The following is a 24,682-nucleotide window of genomic DNA, read 5'->3' on the forward strand; positions in this document are numbered from 1 at the left end:
GGAAAGCCAATACAATAGTATAAAACATAAGAGTATAGGAAATGCTGAAATTTCATGAGGGAGTTTGTGAGGTCACCCGGCAAAATTTGAAGGTTTTCCTGTAATGGAAATTTTGAGGATAAACCTTCATGAATTATCATAGCATAGACATCTGCAGTGACAGGCATTTCTCTTAGCCTTATATGAAAATGGATAGCCCAAAGACAGCACAATTTTGTTTGGATGAATTAAAAAAATAACTATGTTTACTTAAGAAAGAAAAATAAGGACAACTGATAAGTTGCTTGTGCATTGGGTCACTAAACAGCCAATAATCAGAAATAGGAATTTCTAAGAAATCATGAGCAGTATAAAGGAACACAATCATTCTTGAAGACAGGACACTTCATCTAATTGACACTGGTGAACTTCAAAGTTCACATGAAATGTTCAGGGAAGATAACAACCATTTTGGTGGAAGGTTTTTTATTTATATGAAAAAATTACATTTCCAAAAGCTCAAAACCCACTATTTTAGTTATTTAAAATTTCTTTAAATGCACACAAAAACATACCTGTACAAACACACACACATTTGAGTCAGACAGAGAGGCCACTTACTGTCATTTCATTCATACTGAGAAGCATGGGGCTAGGTGGCAGGGTCCCAAGACGGTACTTGAAACCTTCTTCCAGAGTCATTCCCCAGAACTGGCTATAGTTCTGGGCTGTCCATCTGCCTTACAAATGAAAGAGAAAAATTGGTACACATTATGCAATATCACTTTTATAAATAATGTCTGTTTATATTTCTGAAGTTATACAAAATTAGAATTACTATCAGATAGATATTCTTTATATAAAGAATGTATGATTATTTAACAGGAAAGCCTATGAGCCACTCTTCCTAAATTAGGTCTCTTCCAATTATTTTAATGACTTATATGAGGAACCTAAGGCTATATCAATATAGACTAAATATAAGAATATGGAATCTTTACATATTATAAGGGATTAAATGGCAAAAGGCTAATCTGTGTAATCTTTTAAATGTCATTAAATGCATTTTAGAAAGAAGCTTGAATGTATAGAAATGCACTTATAGATAAATAGGGTAATTGTTTTATGTATAATTTAGATCTGAAAAGAACTTGACCATGTAAAAGGAAGTATCTGTGAAAAACTGGGGATAAAATAGTTATACTTAAGAAGATTACATCAGTGCTAATTAATTGTACTGAATTAATTTATTTAAATACTGGAATATTCTATCATATATTAAAGAGTTAATTTGTGTTAAGTGCTCAATAATCTCAGTTATTATTAGTGATGATACAAATTCAATTAATGTGAAATTAGATACTTAAAAGCACATATTTTTTAGAGACAGGGTTTGTGGCCCTACATAGGAAAAGGAGCTTTGTTTTCTAACACTGACATTTAAATCCAACAAAAAATTTCTGAAGGGATGAGAGTAGATGAGAAAGATGAAAGTACTTTAATCATCACTTGTTTGAATTATTTACAACTTGAGAACAATATATTTTCAGTACTTAAGTCAAATCTAAACTTAATCCTGTTAGTTAATTACCAAAATTGCTTATATTGTGATAGACTTTCATGAATGCTTGAAGATACGTTTGATTTTCAATAATATGACTAGCAAATTCACGCTTTTCTAAGAATCTGTTAGATTACAAAATCCTAAGCAACTTGGAGCCACAATTTTAAGAGTATAATCTCCATCACCAAAGGAAAATGCTGACTTTGTTAAATTTTGCAGGATTTATAAGAGACCATCAGGACCAGCCTTAGGCAAAGCCATGACATCAAGGAAGTATGTTTTTCGTGCTCTACCCTAGCAGTTTTCAAACATTCAGATACATTTGTGGTCATTTAATCACTTAATTTAGTGAGCAAGGAATCAGTATTTTAAAAATAAATAGAATACAGGAGAGATAATAGGAAATATTAGAACTTATTGCACATAGTGAGGGTGAGTACTGTTTTTATACGTGTCAGGGTGTGTGTGTGTATAGCACATATTTGTACGGATATTCATGTGCGTGTGTGTGTGTGTGTGTGTGTCTGTGTGTATACACTAAATCATAAAGTTAGATGCATGTTTTACGGTGACTTATGCTTAAAAAAATTATGAAGGGACTACCACTCTATACCATCCTCTTTGATCAAGACTCATAACTTTCCCTTTAATCCAATTTAGCATTTACTGGACATTCTTCATTTATCATATTCTCTCTTTAAACATAAGAATAAGTAAATTTCTCTACCCACACGGAGCTCATACCCTAAAAATACTGCAAAGCTAGATATGACTTCAATGTGCATCATTTATTAGCAGTAGGTTAAGGTATGGTCAGAGTAGAGGTTTCAAATGTAACTCTGCCTGAAGGGGTTGGCATAATTTCATTACAGAAAGTGACTTTAGTGCTCAGTCTGGAAGGATGAGAATAAGGTTGGTGGACAGATGTGAAAAAAAAGGACATTTATTCTTTAAAAAAAAAAAAGAAAAAAAGGCAACTCAGGAGTAGAGCATATGGGTTTGAAGCTGGGTAGCATGTTTAAGAATGAGCAGGTAAGTTCAATGCCAAACCCATGAGAGACCAAGGGAAGCTGGAAAGAACATAAAAAAATGAGGTAGTAAAGAAGCATTTGGGCCAGACTGTTTCTTATGCTAAGGAATATAATGATATTCTACAAGTAACGGAGTATCACTGAAGATTTTTAAGACCATGAACAGCAGAGTCAAAGCTTGGATTTAGAGTGATAACCATAAAGAATTGGTTGCAGTTTGGTCAGACTGGAAACAGGGAGAAAGATCAGGTCATCTCAAATGAGGCTTGATAAAGAAATGCACTAGAATGTAACAGAGAGGTAGAAAAAATAAATATCTGAAAGAAACTATGGTGTGGGAATTATGAGACTAGTGGCTGAGAAAGAAGAAGAGAGAAGAATCAAATTAATTTCCAATTTCCTGGCTTGCCTGACAAGGCAGAGGTGAAGGCCAGTCACCAAGGGCAGGTCAAAGAGGTTAACACTTTTGGTTTGGGTTATGTTGATTTGAGAAACCTGTGAAAACATCAAGGCGAACTTATCCAACAGACTAGGTTTTGAGTTCATTAAAAAAAAAAAGAAAAATCAAGTTTAGAGATGTGACAGATTAAAAATGGCCACAAATTATCTGTGGCTCTTAGCACCAAGAAGTGGAATCTATTTCCCCAACCATTGAAAGTGGGCAGGGCTAGTCACTTGCTTCACTCAACAAAAGGTAGGAGAATTGATGCTGTGTATCTTTCGAGCTTAGGCCTACAGGGAAGCCCTTTGCAGCCCTCCCTCATGCCATCTTAGAACACTCGTACTATGTGAGGGGCTAAGGCAGTCTGCTGGAGACACGTGAGCCCACCAACAACCAGCACCAACTACCAGGCATCTGAATGAGGCCACTTTAGACAATTCAAGCCCATTTGAGTCTCCAGATATCTGTAGACATCTGAGGAACCCCAAGAAAGATCAGGAAAAGAGCTTCAGGTAAGTCAATGTCAAGGTACTAAAGTAAACAAATGAAAGGCTTATGGTTTTAAGCTGTTAAATTCAGGTGTGGTTTACTGCCCCGCACAGTTCTCTATCTCCCTTTGTTCCACTAACTTGCTGATTATTACTTGCTACTAATTTGGCACTTACATATTGCCCTATCATAAAAAATCCTTTTACAAAGGGATGACATGTTGACTGCTCAGCTAGATTGGAAATTCTTGTAAGACAGAAATTATTTATTTCTATCCTCAGCAGTGCCACCAAAGAAACACGGTTTCGTTAATATTTATTGGTTGCACTGAAAAATAACACAGGGAATAAATATGCACTGAATTAACTTATATAGAATGAAGGAAGATTTGGATCCAAAATGCCACCAAGATGAGATAAATGAATGTTTTAAGCAAAGATTGTGTATATTTGCATGTAGGCTATTTTAAAAAGCACTCAGTAAGTATTGAATGGTATGTTCTATTTTCACACATGAAAACAATTTGAACATCAGGACCAGAATATATCTGAGAGTCAGAACTTTCTTTTAAATTCAAGGACTCCCCCTGCCTTTTTGTCCTCTGGTAAATAATTTTAGTTTTACTGTTTCTTCACAGCTTGTCTCTCTTCCTTAACTTTTTTTCTTTGGGCATTGGGTGTTTCCTTTTGCTCCAATTATCCCTCACTTTCTGTCCTTTTAAGGTCATCAATGTTTGCTACAAAAGGCAAAGCCTGTGCCTCTTAACTCATTGCAGAGTTATCTCACAGTGAACAAATGATGGCAAGAAAATTCTTCTTTCCAAAGAAGACAGCATTCCCACCAGCTTGTGTGTTCTTATGTGTTTTTTCCACATTGCCTTCAACTATGGTTTCCCACAGGTTCTGGGACAGTGGAAAAGTAGACTGCTGAGAGCTTCTTGGAAGTATGTGCTCCATGGGTCAAGTATTTGAATTATTTTAAGAACCTGATTCAGATAATTTCTTATGATGACACATACTCTGATGTCCTTTTCATTATTTGAGTATCACTTAGTCACAGAAAATTATGATGTATTTTCCCTAGAAATACTTAAAATGTCATATTATCAACTACAATATTGGGTAAACATGTATACACATACACAGGAATTGAGCATGCTTGAAGAATATTAATGTCAAAAAAAAAAATGTAACTTTCTAAATTTCCTGTCTTCCAAGAAAATACTTTGGGGACAGGGGCTGTGCTAGGAAATCTAGGAAATATCTGTTTTATGGTCTTCTATGTGAAAGCAATGGATACTTTTAATTTTTAAAAATATATTTCAGGATTACATCACTTTTATAATTACTTGATAATAGATCTTCTTACATTTTCCAGAATGTGGAAAATGTTTCTGAGGGTATCTAGAGATTTGGTCAATGGCAAAGGAGCAATCCTGAGGCAGATAACCAGGTAGGCCATCCCTCTTCCTTTCAGTTCAGTAAAGAAAATCCATGTTAGTACTGATATCATTATTCCCTCTTTGTAATTGGAGAAGCCACCTAATTTATTAATCTGTCAGAGAGCATTAAACCATTATTTGCCATGTTTAAGTGTCAATCAGCCCTATATTTAGCTTATAAGCAAAGTAAAGTGGCTCACCCTATCTTTCCATTCAACTCTAAGTGAAACTGGCTACATAGGTCATGTCAGTGAAATTGTCTAGATGGACTGGCTATTTGGGGAATCATCAAGATTAAATACTGACCTCTTAGGGTCTGATTCTCCTGTGACAGCTGATCGGCTGGGTCAGGGCAACACCAGAGGGAGAAAGATGGTTTATTTGAAAAAATCAATTTTGCCTACTTTTTAATCTTGTCTAAATATTTATCCAAACTAACACTCCCTCTATTCCCCTCTTTCACCCCATGACAATGCTCCTTCCTAGTAATTTTAAGACCCCATCTACATTTCTTTGTGCATTTTAATTTTAATCATTTAATATTTACTTCCATGCATTCCTATTTCACATGTCTTTCTACTTCTCTTCCCATTTCTCTCCCATTTTTTCTTTTGAATAATGGCCATTTTTAGAAGTAAATGTTAGGAAATAGATTGAAGCCTGAAAAGTAACTGGGGCTGCCAAAAAAGTCTGTAAAGCAAGATTTTGCTCACCCATAGTCTCCATTATTGACACGTTCAATCAGTTCTGGTTGAACAAGGCAGACAAACTGGGAACATTTCCATTGCTGTCCTGAGCATGTGCTGCAAAGATGTAAAAAATTACAAAAGTGGCCTAGCCTTTACGAAGTAGATGTACAGAATTAGTAACCAGAATTGCACACTGTTAAGGTGTAAAACATATCTTTGATTAATGATAGCCATAAGCCTATTTGATTCTTGGCAAAAATAAAATAATAGCATATGCATTAGCTATCACTCAATATGCTCTTAACTTCTCCTCCAGGCAATTAATAAGTGAAATGACCACACAGCCACTGACATTTGAAAACATAAGAAAATTTAGACAGTAGAATCTTTGTATTTGTATTTGGAAACTTTCTGCAGGATAATCATTTGAAAGCAGCCTGCTTTTATCTATAGCTACTGTGATCAAAGAAATACAGTTTGCCTGTAGTATATCTTGCCTGTAGAATGCTTTAATTAAGAGGTATAGTTCATGCAGGCCTGCTGTATGATGAAGGTCACTGTCATGAACAAGCTCTAGCATTGAAAGATATATCTAAGATTAGATTTGTCAACATTCATTAAATATGCTTATATAAAGCTACAGGTATGCAATATCCTAGGACTTATGATTCTGTCTGTATTTATCATCTTATTTCACAATACTCCTTTTATTTGAAGAAAACATATACAGACAGTAGAATTCAGTTCTGTGCCACTTAAATTCATTACCAGGAGTTGCAGTTTTCTTTAACTACTGATCCTTCTTCATAAAGTTGGCCATTTCTGAGGCAACCTGTCAACACAACATTTGAACAAATGAAAATTCTAAATTGAACGATAAAGTGCATCAACATTCACAAGAAACCTACAATTCTGTTTCGTTTCTCAAATATGCAAAACTGTTTGGTGCCACTCTGATGAAAATCCACATCTGGCTTGTGTCGAGGTTTATGTACAGGATTTTTCTAAGCTTGTTTCATGAGCTATTATCTTTAAAATTGCATATTATGTTCCAACAGAGGATTTGTAAAGCATGAAAACTTGATTACCACAGAATTAATCACTAACCACACTCAAAAAATAATTTATGTGTTTAAATAGGTGAGAAATAAGACAATGTTTGGATAAATTTATAGCTTTTCTCATTTAAAAAATCTAATCAAGTCTCATAAGTAAATATGATTCATTGTATATGACAGGAGTAAAGAACTCAAAGTTTTGGACCAAAATGTGAAGCTCATTGAATTTACCTTTTAAAGATAAATTCTATTTTTTCTTAAGAATTTGGATCAGAAGAAAAATTCATGAAACCAGTAAGATAGTAACCATTTGTGTTCTAAATCCAAATGTTTCTCAATGAACTGAAACTGGCTGTTAACTAATTTACCTGATTATATAAACTACTTAAAAGGGACTAACAGTGTATTATCATTATATGAAAACCATCAATAAGATATGGTGAAAATATTACCCTGGTTACAAAGGAAATCCTTTTCAAAAATATAATTCACACAGATTTGAAATCCACTCTGACTTAACAAAGGTAGTAAAATTTACTACTTTGTCATGTGAAAACAGAAATATGTAATTGATAGATCACATCAGTGGTGTCTAATAAAACAAAACAAATCCTAACTTTTTATTCATATGATCAGAGGGAAAAATCTACATGTTTAGAGATCATTCCAAGGGACTTGGTTTAACTTCTAGCCACAATATCACAAAAGCCACTTAGGGAATTTGCTCTCCTCTGATTTTTCAAATAATGGTTTCATTGAAAACTTCACAACCACCACTCTGCAGCATATAGTTTTTATAGTTCAATATGTTGCTTAATGAATATAAAATCTCTACAAATTTGCATCTATTTACCTCTTTCCCAAGGTTTTTGAACATTCCACAACCATGGGAAGAGAAGCAAAAACTGCCTTTCTCCTGGACCACAGGCTTCTGGACATGGTGAACTCAGGGAAGGGGAAAGATTTAACTTTAGAACAAGTCTGGAGTTTTAACTACTATTCAGTATTAGAGACTTGAAATAAATGAACTTCTACTATAGAACTTAAAGAAACCCTCAAACTTTTATTACCTAGGGGTGACAGAAAATTCATGCAACAACTCAAGGTTTCAAAGTCAAAGAAAGTACTTTCTGACTGGTTTTAAAGGACAGAGAAGAGGCCAAAACCAAAGCTGATTTTTTTTTTAATCAGACCTCATAAATGTTCCCTGCCCAACATACCAGTTATATAGATAAAGGAAACAGAAATCACAAAAGTCTTAAGGAGGAAAAAAAAAAAAAAAAGTCCGTTCTCTGACCTGTACTCTAGCTCATAATTTTAAAGTCAAGAGAATGCTATCACCAGGCCTAACCCAAATCACCAGTACTAAGTCTAGTGTTAGCAAAAGTTTCCTTTCTTGGTCATCCTTCCTTAATATCAAGTCAAAGTTTACTATGAGAAACTGCGTTTATTGTAATCTCTTGTAATTGTAATTATTGTAATCAACTTGAAAGTTGACCTCTTTTTTTTATTTAAATTCAATTATCCAACATATAATACATCATTAGTTTTTGATATAACGTTCAGTGATTCCTTAGTTGCATGTAACACCTAGTGCTCATCATACCACATGCCCTCCTTCATGAAAAGCATAATCAGTTCATCTGAGCCTGCTCAAGGGGCTCACAAAGTGGAGTGTTACAGATAGTCCAGTCATTTTCTTTACTCCTGCCTGGTTCCAATGTATCCCTCATTTTCCTACCCAGCATTTAAAGAGGACTTTTGAAATCTCTGTTGTGTCACTTCCTACATAAAATCCTCAAGTTATTTCCCATCAAATTTAGAATAAAACCCAATTTCTTTTTTTATTATTATGTTATGTTAGTCACCATACAGTAAGTCATTAGTTTTTGATGTAGTGTTCCATGATTCATTGTTTATGCACCACACCCAGTGCTCATTGCAATCTGTGCCCTCCTTAATACCCATCACCAGGCTCACCCATCCCTCCACCCCTCTAAAACCCTGTTTGTTTCCCAGAATCCATAGTCTCTTATCGTACATCTCTCCCTCTGATTCCATCCCCCCTTCACTTTTCCCTTCCTTCTCCTAATGTCCTGTATGCTATTCCTTATGTTCCACATATAAGTGAAACCATATGATAATTGTCTTTCTCTGCTTGACTTATTTCACTTCAAATAATCCTCTCCAGTTCCATCCTTGTCAATGCAAATGGTGGGTATTCATCCCTTCTGATGGCTGAGTAATATTCTATTGTAGATATGGACCATATCTTCTTTATCCATTCATCTCTTTTTCTTTAAGATTTTATTTATTTATTTGACAGAGAGAGAGAGATCACAGGTAGGCAGAGAGGCAGGCAGGGGGTGGGGGAGCAGGCTCCCTGCTGAGCAGAGAGCCCGATGCGGGGCTCAATCCCAGGACCCTGAGATCATGACCTGAGCCGAAGGTAGAGGCTTAACCCACTGAGCCACCCAGGCGCCCCTATCCATTCATCTCTTAAAGGGACCAGCTCCTTCCATAGTTTGGCTATTATGGATATTGCTATGAATATTGGGGCACATTTGCCCCTTCTTAAACTCAACTTCTTACAGTAACCTCTAAGGCCTTACTGAAAATGTCTCTGCCCTCGTCACTTACCTCGTGCTGAATGGGGCTAGGCTCCCAGTGGAATGAAGGATTTTCATAATAGTAGTAATGGGGAGAGCAGTGGATGGATGTAACTTGGAGGTAAAGCAATGGAACTTGCTCACAGACTGAGTTTGGGGAATGAGGAGAAAGAGGAATTAAGCAGGTCTCACTGGAATTTTAGCTTGAGTTATAGAGGGGCAGTGAAGTTATCGCTGAAATAAGGAACAGGTTTGTTGGCAAGAAATCAAGAGGTCTGCTCTCATATTTTAGATATGGATTAAATCTAGGTGAGACATCCTAGTGGAGAATGTCAAGTAGAGTAGTTTATGGAAGTCCAGAGTTAAGTCAAATCTGGAGCACAAATTTGAGAGATAGTAACATACATTAAAAAAAAAAAAAAAGGCAGGAGAAGGAAGCAAGATGGTGGAGGAGTAGCAGACTGAAATATCATTGGGTCCCAGGAGTTCAGCTAGATAGTTATCAAACCATTCCAAGCACCTACAAACTGAACAGGAGATAGAAGAGAAGAAGTGCAGCAATTCTAGGAACAGAAAATGGATCACTTTCTGGAAGTTAGGACATGTGGAGAAATGAATCTGAAGCAATGAGAAGATAGACCATGGGGGGAGGTGTCAGCTCCCAGCAAGCGGTAGATCAGTGGAGCACAAAATCAGAACTTCTAGAAGTCTGCTCCACTGAGGATTATTGCTCCAGAGGCTAAGTGGATGTGAAGCCCTTGTGGGGAAAGTGTGGTCTCAGGACCTGCGGGGCCACAGAAAGATCAAGGGTGTCTGAAGGTGACAAAGCTTCCAGGTATTGAAGCAGGGAAGCCGGCTACAGAGAGGAGCCAAGGAGTGCGTTCTCAGCTCAGCATTACCTTAAACCACGATCTGACGCACAATCAGACCACTTCTCTTTGAGCAGGGACCCCACAAGTGGCAGATCCGAGGAGACCCCCCTCCTTCCTCCTCCAGGAGGAGTGGCGTGGGAGCACATGGCAGGAATCTGCTGGATTTGGAGACTCCAAATGGGGCAGTGCACCAGAGATAGAAGGCCTGGTGAACTCATAGTGCAGCCGGAGACCAGGGAGATGGGAAGGACTGACTGCTTGTCTCTGAGTGTTCATTGAGGAGTGGGGCCCCGATCTCTCAGCTCTTCCTGGCTGGAGATTGGGAGGTTGCCATGTTCATTCTTATTCTCCAAAGCTCTATAGAAAGCATTCAGAGAACAAAAGCTACTGAAAGCAAACATGAGCAGATTACTTAAACTGACCCCTGGCAAGCGTGGTGCCACCTCGGGCAAAGACATTTGAGAATCACTGCAACAGGCCCCTTCCCGGAAGATCAGTGAGAAGATCCAGCCAAGACCAAGTTCACCAATCAACAAGAACTATGGAACTCCAGAGCTGGGGAAAGCAGCACATAGAATTCATGGCATATGATTCTTAAGTCTTGCAAAGTTAAGGTTTGTTTTTTTTTTTTATTTTATTTTATTTTTTTCTTTTTCTATTTTTTTAAATTGTCCTCTTTCCTCTTTTAATGTTTTTAAACTATTTTATTTTAACAATGCCTTTGTAAAAATTTTTCTTAATTTTCATCATTATAGTCATATTTTATACCTTCATTTTTTGTATACATATAGGGTTTTTTTTTTTCTTTAAAATTTTGGGATACAAGTTCTTCTAATGGATCAAAATATACCCTAAATCTAGCACATGGCTTTGTTCTACTCTCAGCCAGATCACATTCTCTCCTCTTTTTATTTTCTTTTTCTAGCAAACTTATCTTATCAATTCCTCTTTTAGAATCTTTTTTTCATCTTTACACTCATATTCCATCCCTTCATCTTGTTTACACTTATTTTTGTGTGTGTGTGTGTATATATATATATATATATATATATATATATATATATATATATATATAAGTTTTTCTTTCTTTAAAATTTTGGGAGGTAGTTTCTTCTAAGAGAGCAGGGGCGCTTGGGTGGCTCAGCGGGTTAAAGCCTCTGCCTTCGGCTCAGGTCATGATCTCTTCTAAGAGAGCAGAATGCACCCCAAATCAAGTGGGTGTCTCTATTCTATTCACCAATCTAAAACCCCTCCCCCTTTCTTCTCCCTCAGTTTCAGGTCTCTTCTGATTTGGGTAATGTATATTTGGGGGGAGGTATTTGCCACCCTTTTAGTATTTTATTCTATCATTCATATATTCTTATCTGGATAAAATGACAAGGTGGAAAACTCACCACAAAAAAAAAAAAAAAAGAAAAGAAAAGAAAAGAAAAAGGAACAAGAGGCAATACTGAGGGCTAGGGACCTAATCAATACAGACATTGGTAATATGTTGGAACTAGAGTTCAGAAAGATGATTATCAAGGTGCTAGCTGGGCTCAAAAAAGGCATGGAAAATATTAGAGAATCCCTTTCTGGAGAAATAAAATCCCTTTCTGAAGGAATAAAAGAACTAAAATCTAACAAAGTTGAAATCAAAAAAACTATTAATGAGGTGCAATAAAAAATGGAGTCTCTTACTGCTAGGTTAAATGAGGCAGAAGAGAGAATTAGTGATTTAGAAGACCAAATGATGGAGAATAAAGAAGCTGAGCAAAAGAAAGACAAACAACTACTGGACCATGAAGGGAGAATTCAAGCGATAAGTGATACCATAATATGAAACAATATTAGAATAATTGGGATTTCAGAAGAAGAAGAAAGAAAGAAAGGAGCAGAAGGTATATCGGAGTGGATTATAGTAAAGAATTCTGCTAATATGGCAAAGGGAACAAGCAACAAAATCCAGTAGGCACAGAGAATCCCCCCTCAAAATCAATAAAAATAGGTCCACCCCCCCCTTCATCTAATACTAAAACTTACAAGTCTTAGTGACAAAGAGAAAATACTGAAAGCCGCTCAGGACAAGAAGTCTGTAACATACAGTGGTAGAAATATTAGATTGGCAGCAGACTTATCCACAGAGAACTGGCAGGCCAGAAAGAACTGGTATGATATATACAGAGTACTAAAAGAGGAAAATATGCAGCCAAGAATACTATATCCAGTTAGGCTATCATTGAAAATAGAAGGACAGATAAAAAAGCTTTCAGGACAAACTAAAAAGAATTTGCAAACACCCAACCAGCCCTACAGGAACTATTGAAAGGGGTCCTCTAAGCAAAGAGACAGCCTTAAAGTAGTAGACCAGAAAGGAACAGAGACAATATACAATAACAGTCACCTTACAGGCACTGTAGGGTGCCTGTACAATGGCACTAAATTCATATCTTCCAATAGTTAACCTGAATGTATATGGGCTAAATGTCCCAATCAAAAGACACAGCATATCAGAATGGATAAAAAAAAAAAATAAGACGCATCAATACACTATTTATAAGAAACTCATTTTAGACCCAAAGACACCACTGAAAGTGAGGGGGTTGGGAAATAATTTACCATTGTAATGGATGTCAAAAGAAAGCTGGGGTGGCAATCCTTATATCAGACAAATTAGATTTTTAAGCCAAAGACCATAATAAGAGATGAGGAATGACACTATATCATATTTAAAGGGTCTGTCAAACAAGAAAATCTAATGATTTTAAATATCTATACCCCTAACACGGGAGCAGCCAACTATATAAACCAATTGATAATGGAATCAAAGAAACACATCAACAATAATACAATAATAGTTAGGGACTTTGACACCCCTTCACTGAAATCGACAGATTATCCAAGCCAAAGTTCAACAAGGAAATAAAGGCTTTAAATGACACACTGGACCAGATGGACATCACAGACATATTCAGAACATTCCATCCCAAAACAACATAATACACATTCTTCTCTAATGCACATGGAACATTCTGCAGAATTGATCACAACCTGGGTCACAAATCAGGTCTCAAATGGTACCAAAAGACTGGGATCATTCCCTGCATATTTTCAGACCACAATGCTTTGAAACTAGAACTCAACCACAAGAGGAAAGTTAGAAAGAACTCAAATATATGGAAGATAAAGAGCATCCTATTAAAGAATGAATGGGTCAATCAGGAAATTAAAGAAGAATTGAAAAATTCATGGAGACAAATGATAATGAAAACACAACTGTTCAAAATCTTTGGGACACAGCAAAGGCAGCCCAAAGAGGAAAGTATATATTGATACAAGCCTTTCTCAAGAAACAAGAAAGGTCTCAAGTACACAACCTAATTGTACACTTAAAGGAGCTGCAGAAAGAAAAGCAAAGAAAGCCCAAACCCAGCAGGAGAAGAGAATAATAAAAATCAGAGCATAAATCAATGAAATAGAAGCCAAAAGAACAGTAGAACAAATCAACAAAACTAGGAGATTGTTCCTTGAAAGAATTAATAAGATTGACAAACCCTGGCCAGACTTATCAAAAAGAAAAGAGAAAGGACCCAAATAAATAAAATTATGAATGAAATAGGAAAGATTAAAACCAACACCAAAGAAATACAAACAATTATAAAAAAAAACATATTATGAGCAACTATACACCAGCAAATTTGACAATCTGGAAGAAATGGATGCATTCCTAGAGACATATAAACTACCAAAACTAAACCAGGAAGAAATGGAAAACCTGAACAGACCCATAATCAGTATCATCAAAAATCTCCCAACAAACAAGAGCCCAGGGACAGATGGCTTCCCAGGGGAATTCTACCAAACATTTAAAGAAGAATTAATACCTATTCTTCTGAAACTTTTCCAAAAAATAGTAATGGAAGGAAAACTTTCAAACTCATTTTATGAGGCCAGCATTACCTTAATCCCAAAACCAAAGACCCAATTAAAAAGAAGAATTACAGACCGATATCCCTGATGAACACAGATGCAAAAATTCTCACCAAAATACTAGCCAGTAGTCTCCAACAATACATTAAAATGATTACTTGCCATGTCCAAGTGGGATTTCCTCCTGGTTTCAAGATTGGTTCAACATCCACAAATCAATCAATGTGATAAAATACTTTAATAAAAGAACAAGAACCACATGATACTCTCAATAGATGCTGAAAAAGCATTTGACCAAGTACAGCATCCTTTCATGGTCAAAACTCTTCAAAGTGTATGATACATACCTCAATATCATCAAAGCCATCTATGAAAAACCCACAGCGAATATCATTCTCAATGGGGAAAAACTGAGAGCTTTTCCCCTAAGGTTAGGAACACAGCAGGGCTGTCCACTATCACCAGTGCTATTCAACATAGTACTAGAAGTCCTAGCCTCAGCAATCAGACAACAAACAGAAATTAAAGGCATCCAAATCGTCAAAGAGAAGTCAAACTCTCACCCTTTGCAGAAGCTATGATACTTTATGTGGAAAACCCAAAAGACTCCTTTTCAAAACTGCCAGAACTCATACAGGAATTCAGTAAAGTGTCAGGATATAAAATCAATGCACAGAAATCAGTTGCATTTCTATACACCAACAACAAGACAGAAGAAAGAGAAATTAAGGAGTCGATCCCATTTACAATTGCACCCATAAGATACCTAGGAATAAACCTAACCAAAGAGGCAAAGAATCTGTACTCAGAAAACTATGAAGTACTCATGAAAGAAATTGAGGAATACAAAGAAATGGAAAAACGTTCTTTGCACATGGATTGGAAAAACAAATATTGTGAAAATGTCTATGCTACCTAAAGCAATCTACACATTCAATGCAATCCCTATCAAAATCCCATCCATTTTTTTCAAAGAAATGGAACAAATAATCCTAAAATTTATATGGAACCAGAAAAAAACCCAAATATCCAGAGAAATGTTGAAAAAGAAAGCCAAAGTTGGCGGCATCACAATTCCAGAATTCAAGCTCTATTACCAAGCTGTAATCATCAAGACAATATGGTATTGGCACAAAAACAGACACATAGATCAATGGAACAGAATAGAGAACCCAGAAATTGACCCTCAACTCTACGGTCAACTAATCTTCGACAAAGCAGAAAGAATACCCATCCAGATGGCCAACAGACACATGAAGAAGTGCTCAACATCACTCAGCATCAGGGAAATACAAATCAAAACCACAGTGAGATACCACTCACACCAATCAGAATGGCTAAAATTAACAACTCAGGAAACAACAGATGCTGGTGAGGATGCAGAGAAAGGGGAACCCTCCTACACTGTTGGTGGGAATGCAAGTTGATGCAGCCACTCCAGAAAACAGCATGGAGGTTCCTCAAAAAGTTGAAAACAGAGCTACACTATGACCCAGCAATCACACTACAGGGTATTTACCCTAAAGATACAAATGTAGTGATCTGAAGGGGCACAGCACCCAAATGTTTATAGCAGCAATGTCCACAATAGCCAAACTATGGAAAGAACCTAGATGTACATCAACAGATGAATGGATAGATAAGATGTGGTATATATACACAATGGAATACTATGCAGCCATCAAAAGAAATGAAATCTTGCCATTTGCAACGTGGATGGAACTAGAGGGTATTATGCTGAGCAAAATAAGTTAATCAGAGAAAGATAATTATCATATGATCTCTCTGATATGAGGAATTTGAGTGGCAGATCAGGGGGTTGGGGGGTAGGGAAGGAAAAAATGGAACAAGATAGGATCAGGAGGGAGACAAACCATAAGAGACTCTTAATCTCACAAAACAAATTGAGTTTTGCTAGGGGGTGGAGGGGGTAGGGAGAGTGTGGTTGGGTTATGGACATTGGGGAGGGTATATGCTATGGTGAGTGCTATGAAATGTGTAAGCCTGATGATTCACAGTTCTGTACCCCTGGGAGAAAGACATCTGAATGTTGCCTTTGGTGATAGGAAAGTCACTGACCCTGCTAAGAAGGATTTCAGTGAAGTAGCAAGGAATGGCATCCTGTAGGAATTGGTTGATGAGACACTTGGAAGTCAGGAAGCAAACATTTCTTTTAGTTATTTTCCATCAAAGAAAAAAATAATAAAAGGAAATGAGACAGATGTTAGTTAAGGACATGGAGCCAAGGGAGGGCTTTTTCAAATTGGAAGCTAGAAAAACACATTTTGTAAATTGATCACTGATCCATGAAATAAGGGGGAAAAGGCAGCTTTAGGAAAGAAAGAGTGGGAAAAGAAAAGGAGAGAAGGAGAACGAAAGGGAAAAAAGAGAGAGAGAATTGTAATGGTGAAGATTAAAAAGACAAGAGAGGACTGGATTCAGAGGTTTAGAGTTTAAGAGTAATCCAGAGGGAAGGAGGTTGAAAATTATGATGATAGAGATGAAAGAATTCCTGATGGTTTTATTTTCTCAGTGAAATGTACATGAAATGCCTCAGAGTGAGTTAATCAAAATGGTTACTCATATAGCATCTTGGGAAAAAAAAGATAATGGCTGTTGAAATTAATAGGGTTTTACACATTAATAGACATTAACACAAGATCAAAACACAAGGCAAATCAGGTATCTGGAGAGTGAAATAGTTGGCCCATTGATTTTTTAAAAAGGATGGTAATACAATGCCTGTTAATTTATTTTAATACTTCATCATAATGCTTTATAGTATCTATGCTGGTCTAAACTTCACTTTAGGAAGACAGTTATTTGCTCAGATCAGGAATCCACATCCCATGGGTGGTCAGTAGCAGTTATTCTGAAAGTCCAGATTCCAAGGCAGCTGCTATAAGTGCTTCCGTTATCCATCTTTGGATGAACACTAGACTACCAGTATAATGAATATCAGAAATGGGCTTTCATTGGTAAAATTAGTGTCTTGTTAATCAACATAATGGATATATGTAATCAACTCTTATTGGTTAAATTAATAGTATTCAACTTATATATATTAGTTAAACAATTTAAAAGTCATGCCCCACACTCCCACTCTTAACAGCTAACAGTTTATGTTTCTCTTAAGGTCAAAAGCCTTTATCCATAGACCTGATGCCCTAGAATTGATCTCTAAAAAGTTCTGTGTCCCAGCCACTGGTTAGCAGGCATTCTCATTCCCTGATGCCCACTGCAAGGGTAACAGAATCCTACCTCTGCATTATTATCATATGTGCCTCCAGTAAATTACTCAAGCAAGGTAAATGTGGGAACCTCTAAAGGATAGGGACTTGAGACTTCATGACGCTTACACAGGTTGTTGAACTGGTGTACGTCGCCTTAGCAATATATATTTTTGTAACTATCAGTGTGTATGGCAGAATTTGGACTGTGACTTATCTTCATTACAATGTGGTTGGTTAAGGAGGTTGTGAAGGATTAAATAACACTTATCCAGTTCAAATGTGTCAGTGGCTTACACACATTTTTTACCAATGTGAACATAAAAGTTCTGCATAAATTAAATTAACTTATGTCTCTTCACAACAGATGGTATACTAGACTCTTCCCTTAAAATCTGCTACACCAAAAGATTTGTCTGGAAAATCCATTCTGGTTCTCTTTCGAACTCTATCACTTGCTTTCAGTATCTGACATTGAAATCCTCCAAGTACCAGAAGTTACCATCAGAGATGGAGAAAAAAAAAAAAAAGAAAAAAAACAAAGAAGGAACTTATTTACCAGTATGTCCTACTTCCAGTTTATAGAAAAGGTACATATTTATTTTTATAACCCTTAAGATGGTGTACATAGTGTTAAGTCACTCATTTAAAAAGAACTCTTGGGACAGTTGTAGGATAAAGAACTAGATAATACCACGTAATTAGATAACTGAAAAATAATGCTTAGTAGATCAGTGAGTGAACAACTTAGCATCTCAGAGGAAAGTCATAGTACTGCAAAAATTGGTATAAATAATATACCATTGTGTTTTTATTTTAATTTTGCATGATTTTTAATATTGTGTAGTGCTATTTTCTTTTGACCAGCTACTTCCACAAGATAAAACAAAAGAAAACAAATTACCCTCATAAGAGCAATTATAGTCTAATGTGAACTTTTTGCTACTAAATAAAATGATTAATTGCTTCCCTTCATAAAGAATGGAATAAAAACTATACCTGGAACATAATTTCTACCTAAAACATGACCGTAATTTAAAGTCAGAGCAAAATTCTAGCTCAAGCAAAAATGGACATTGAAAAAGTACCAATTACTTTTTTCTAAATGAGCTATATGTTTCAAATAAGAAAAACTTAAAAACATTGTACACATCGAAAACACTACAATTTATATGTAATATTGAGACTCAACACCCATGAAGCCAACAGTATACCTACTTAACATCTGCCAATGAGTCCTCATAACAGAATAAAAGCCCAAATCCTTAATATAGCCTATACATCCTGGCATAATCTGACCTCTACTCACTTCTCAAACCTCATTTCATGTCCCCCCCTACCAAGCCTTCCGCTAGACCCTACTCTCCAGAAATGTCGGCCACATTCCAGTTCCACATTCCAATCTCCTCTCTCTCAGATCTATACCTTTCTATCAATTCTTCAGGTCAATTCATTCCTCCTCACTCCGAGAGCCTCTGTTAAATATTTTCCCTTGCTGACTCTCCCCTATAAAATATAACATTTTACAGATTAATGTTACACTGTGATACACTCTCACAACACCCCAAGTGTTTCCTTCAGAGAATTTATCACAATTTGCAACTACACCATGAATTTGTTAAATATCTTACCCTCTCCCTGGTAACTTGACTGTCACTTCAAAGAGAGTAAGATCCTGTCTTTTTCTTCCCCATTGGTACCCCAGCACTAAGTTCGGTGCCTGGCATAGTGAAGATATTCAGTGAATAATTTTTCATGAATGACTACATTCTCCATTATTAGTAAAGGATCTGCCCCTTTTTAGGATAAAATAAATGTTTGATGTTTTCTGAGCTGTATATTGGTAGAGGTAAAGGTCTGGGATAAATGACAGTTCTGTGGAAATTTTAATCTAATATATACATGTTTTAAAAGGCATTCCCTCAATTTTACAAGCAATATGACATTATTGAGAATGAAGGCAATCACATTTGGATTTTGAAATAAGGTTGCCAAATCCTAGTTGACCTTTAATTATCTTCACCTGAAATTTCTAGTAGTTTTATAGAGCTCTGATTAAACCTGCATTTTCTGCTGAGGAGATTTGATGTGACAGGTAATTCAAAAAAAAAATAGGGTTTTATTTAAGTATAGCAAAAGGGTGTTGCTTTGTGGTTTGTTGCAAATCTTAGATGTATTGATTGCTCAGAATCTAGAGCCTTTCTCCTATAATTAGACCAATGTGGTAAATACAATCATTCTCCTCATTAATTATTTGTACTTAACCACTCAATTTTTGACTCTTACAATTACTCCATGGGAAGTTTTCCTTAGTTTCAAAGGTTTAAAAAATCCCAGATAAAAGTGAAACAAAACAAAAATACATACGAAAGATCTGTTTGGTATTACTTAGGCAGGTAGCTAGCTGCCTTTATTTTGTTTGTGGCCTGGTTTTAATGGCATTAATGGTTCTAATGTCAGGAGGTCCATTAGTCAAATGACATAATAAGCCAAATGTTAGGTGAGTCTGCAGATGATCAGGCCTGTGATTGATGAGATACTCTAACAGGTTACACTCAAAAGAGCTTAAGAGTCCGCTGTCAAAACATTTTACTAAGAAAGAAAGAGTGTTAAGTAACTCTGATGTATATTGAGTCAGTATTCCCAAAAGGATCCAGACCAGAATTCATGACCATCACACCAGAACTTTCTTGAAAGTTCTAATACAATACAGGTATCTTGCATCTAAAGCAAAGCACTTGAACAATCCAAGGACATTTGTTTAACCATAATATTCATTTTTCACCTCCTCTTAAGAAAGGAAGGAAAGTAAGACGGGAGGAGAGGAAAAGAAAGTTTGACAGATCTGTAATGAACCAGGCACTTGTTCAAACACATTTCCAAAGCCTACCTTCTGGATCCCAAGGCTTTGTGTGAGGAGGCCATTCTTTCTCTTCAAGGCAAAATGACTTATAATCAGGACAGCAATCAGAATTTTCCCTTTCACAGAATTTATCGCAGTAACATACTGCATTTGCCTCATAGAACTGAGTGGCACAGCCATCATCTCTGTCTTCACAACAACCAAAACTTCTACAGTATTGTCCTTTGAAAATGGCTCTCTTGAATCGAGAACCCTCCCAAATCGTGTGATTCCTAGTGAAAGCAGGTCCTGGGATCACTTCTCTTTGAGATAAATACTGTTTCTTCATCCAAATTTCTGTGGTAAGATAGGAAAAGATTAAGATCTTATATCCAGTCCACATTCTCTAGATGTCAGGTAGGGTTCCCACTTTCTGTTATAGTCAATACCCTTGGCTTTGGGGCTTCTCCTTGGAGCCGGAATTCTAATCATCAAGACAACCCAGCCTGAATCCTGAAGTGGATCCTTTACTTGAACTGAGTATACTTCTTGTAGTTAAACATTAATCAAAAATTTAAATGTTTGCCCAAGATAATGTGTTAAAAATAGACCCTTATCATTCCTTCAAAGTTAAAAATATGTAATATTTTATATCATGCAAAAAAATCCATCACCACAAAAATAAGTACATAAAATCTTAGCATTGATGAAATACATTGAATAAACCTTGCCTCAAAAAAAATCTAGATTCTTAAATCAGAAACCTCTCTGGAATACACATGGCCCAAATTATGGCTGCAATAACCACTGGCAAGGTGTAGGAAATTGGAAAGTCAAAAACACAATTATTCATTTCACCTACTTGCACAGCAACTAAAATCCAAGCTTTCATGGGGTTACCTGCTAGGATCTGTCATATCAATAACAGTTGCTCTAAATCATGCCCAGTCACACACTGGTTTGATTTCCCATCTGTACTCCATTTACCTACCAGAAGCATTTTGATTTCAAGGCTTAGTTGAGCCTAATTCAGCTAGAAATTCCCTGAGGGTGACCTTAGTTCCTTCCACCTGAGTCCCTTCTTGGCACCAGTGTAGGAACCTGCAGTATCTAAAAGGCATTTTATAGTCAAGGAAAGACCATCTCTGTGCTAGAAAACTTCAGGAAGAGGTAGTCATGAAGGAAACCCAAAGGTCAAGATGTCTTTAGTAGAACTGTACATTTACAGTGGGTTTTGTTATACTGTGTTTATTCATTAACTACAGTAACTCCCTTTGGATTCAGGAGACGTAACAAGTGAATGATGAATCAGCAAGAGTGGCTGGGTGGCTTAATAGAAAGGACTTGTCTTGACGGTCAGAAAAGCCGGACTCTGGTCCCTGGCTACTATTTAATTAGCTTTATGACTTTGGGTTCACAATTTGCTTCTCTGGTTCTCAGTTACTTTTTCTTATAAAACAAGGGTCTTCTCTAAGGCTAATTCACAATTCTAACCCCCGCATAATTTATCTGATTCACACATCATTGTTTCACTTTCTTGACCCTTCCTCTCTGGCTATAAACCAGCATAAGTTCCTTTATCTTTTCTGTTTCAAATTTACACATCTTGGCATCCCTGTCCATAATCATCCTGACTCTCCAATCCCAAAAAGGCTAGTGGAGATTTCCTCAACATTCACTCACGAAACTACTGCAAAGTGCTGTGAACATTCTCACCACCTATGACCAATGACCCCTTTACATCCAGTTCCCATACATCTGTGTCCAGCCTCATCAGACATGAATCTTTGGCAGCATTTAGCACTATATTACAAACTGGAGCCCAAGAGACTAACGGAGTTCAAAACCTTATGTCACCATTAACTAGCAGCTTGTCTTTGGGTTTATATCTCAATTTCTTCATTTGTGAAATTTGCATAATAATATTGATTACCACACCGGGTGGGTGGCAAATTTAAATGAGATAATACTCAGAGTACCTGGCACATCGCACATGCTAAGTAAATGTTACCTACCATTAATAAGTATGTTGTCCCCCTAGAACACCTTTTCAACTTTAGCTTCATTCTTTCCTGATTCTCTTCCCATTCTTTACAAGGCTTTACAATCTGCTTGGACTCTCTTTCCTTTTCAGTGATAATTTAAAGTATGTTTTTACCAATAGTCTCAATTCTTTTCTTCCCTAGTCTTTATACCTCATCTTCCCTCAAAAAACCCCAGCACTCAATCAGTCTAAAAGCCATGGGCTATAAGACCTTATAGAAAGTGGATGTCTGATAAGTGTATCTACCAGAATTATAATATCTTGCTTTTACCAATATAACTTCTCTAAGTTGATAAAAGCTTTCAAATATCTCTGCAAATAAACTTCACATTGAAAGAACATATTTCACACAAGTTCCACTACTACTGAATTCCTTTAGACCAGTGTTTTCAACAGGGGTGACTTTGCTTCCCAGGAGAAGTTTAACAATATCTAGAGTTTTTGCTGACCTGACTGGGGAGGTGGCACAGTGGATAGAAGCTGGGGACGCTGCTAACACCCCAGATGCACAGGACGGAACCCACAACAAAGAGTTATCTGACCAACAGTGTCAATAATGACACCGCTGATAAACACTAACTTATACACATTACAAACATTTTAAAAAGAACAAGAAATCAGAAAAAAATAAAAATTATCATGCGTACTTGCAATTTGGATTTATATAAATGTTGATCATCTGGACCTCCAACAATGGTTGCTTTTGAGATAACAGCAGCACACTTTGACAAATCAGTATACGCATAACTAGAAAGGTTGAGATCCACCGTGCCACACTCTTTTCCAGCTTGACCACTCTCCTTGGATGATCTATGTTTTAGGTAAGGAAAATGTCACATTCCTTCTTCTAGTGATTTTTACAACCCCCATTGCACAAAGAACAATGGAGGGAATCAGCACCTTCTGATTTTTCCTTGGGAGGAAGGAAGTCAACCAAATAACTTTCTATATGCAAGATCTTAGTTGCTGTGAAAATGGACTGGACACTGGAAATTTCAGTGATTTTTATAATTGGAAGTTTGTGGGTTTATTTAAACAAGTGAACTATAAACTTGAATGGGAGAGGGGATGAGAGGAGGGGAGAGAGAGAACAGAGAGGGGGAGCTTGCTGAAACCACTTTATTTTATTGACTTAAATTCTGTCATTAGAGATTTATCTCTTTAAGCTTTTTTTTTTTCTTTATGATTTTGTTTATTTATTCAACAGAGAGAGAGAGAGAGCACAAGAGCGGGGAATGGCAGGCCAAGGGAGAGGGAGAAATAGGCTCATCGCTGAGCAGGGAGCCTGATGCAGGGCTCCATCCCAGCACCCGGTGATCATGACCTGAGCCAAAGGCAGATGCTTAACCTTCTGAGCCATCCAGGCACCCCAGAGATTTATCTCTTTGAATTATGGAGGCTGCAGAAGTGTCCTGTGGTAGTAAGTGCTAAGAGATCTAGAATGGGGGCACCTGGGTGACTCAGTCAGTTAAGCATCTTACTTTCAATTTCAGCTCAGGTCATGATATCAGAGTCAAGAGATTAAGCTCCCCAGGAGGCTCTACACTCAGCAGGGAGTCTGTTTCTGTTTCTCTTTCTCTCTCTCTCTCTCCCTCCACCCCTCACCCCACTCACACTCTCTCTCTCCAAAATAAATATATATATATTTCTTTTAAGAAAGATCTAGGATGATCTCATAAAGGATTGGTAAAGATGATAAGAAAGGGTAGAGAGAAGACTTGTTAAAAATGAAATGTTCTTTCTTCACACATTGGTCCATTAGTTAACTATTTGAAGCAACACTCTTCTTATTTCTACCCTACTAAGTTATTTTGAATTTTAGAATAGAGGACTTCAAAGAGATGTAAAGAAGGGGTAGTTGTCTTTAAGATTAGGCTGTGAGGGAGACTGAAGGATGTGATACATTATAATTACCATATACCTCTGTAATATATACATATCTATGTCTGTATAATACACAACACATATTGTGTTAGCATATGTACACAATCTCTTTGATCCTTGCAACCAGTCGTGATGGCAGCAATTATAATTACTATCCCTACATTAGTTTTTACACAGGAAGGACTGAGGCTCAGGTGACAATACCAGACACACAGCCAATGATAGAATGTTTGACCACAAGCTCAGTGCATATTTCCCTGACCTATCCAGCCTTTCTGTTTAAATATTCATCTGGTCATCTTGCCTAAAGCCTGGTCTTACCCATGACATGGACTATCTTTCTAGGTCCTTTTTAACCAAGTGCTTCCTGAGGTGGAGAGAGTATGGGAGAGGGTAAAGATCTTGGGAAGGATCATAGGGTTTTCCCTGATTGGTTGTATATTATAAAAACACTCAAGTGAAACTCCACTCTTCTGTGAAGTCTACCCACTAATGCAGATTTGGCTTCTAATTATACATTACTAAGAGCACTGAAAAGAATTAAAAATTTAGCAGATCCATGAAATGGAAAAGAGGATCTTGCAATAGCTCTCCAACTG

At 36.7% G+C, this 24,682-nt stretch overlaps 1 protein-coding gene across 1 annotated transcript in view; it reads right to left on the reverse strand.

Annotated features, from left to right (window-relative positions):
* Positions 1 to 20,715, reverse strand: part of LOC111152354 (tubulointerstitial nephritis antigen) — an 89,628-nt gene extending 68,913 nt beyond the window's left edge. Inside the window, exons 1-4 of the mRNA XM_022510863.1 lie at positions 20,204 to 20,715; positions 6,404 to 6,467; positions 5,660 to 5,749; positions 601 to 715 (exon numbers count right to left, since the gene is read on the reverse strand). Coding sequence (XP_022366571.1) covers positions 601 to 715; positions 5,660 to 5,749; positions 6,404 to 6,467; positions 20,204 to 20,558 — 624 coding nt within the window. The 5' untranslated portion in view covers positions 20,559 to 20,715. The remainder of the gene's footprint in view (positions 1 to 600; positions 716 to 5,659; positions 5,750 to 6,403; positions 6,468 to 20,203) is intronic.
* Positions 20,716 to 24,682: the final 3,967 nt, after the last annotated feature.

Source organism: Enhydra lutris, unplaced genomic scaffold (assembly GCF_002288905.1).
Source record: "Enhydra lutris kenyoni isolate GAN:26980312 unplaced genomic scaffold, ASM228890v2 scaffoldscaffold28, whole genome shotgun sequence".
NCBI classification, from domain to species: domain Eukaryota; kingdom Metazoa; phylum Chordata; class Mammalia; order Carnivora; family Mustelidae; genus Enhydra; species Enhydra lutris.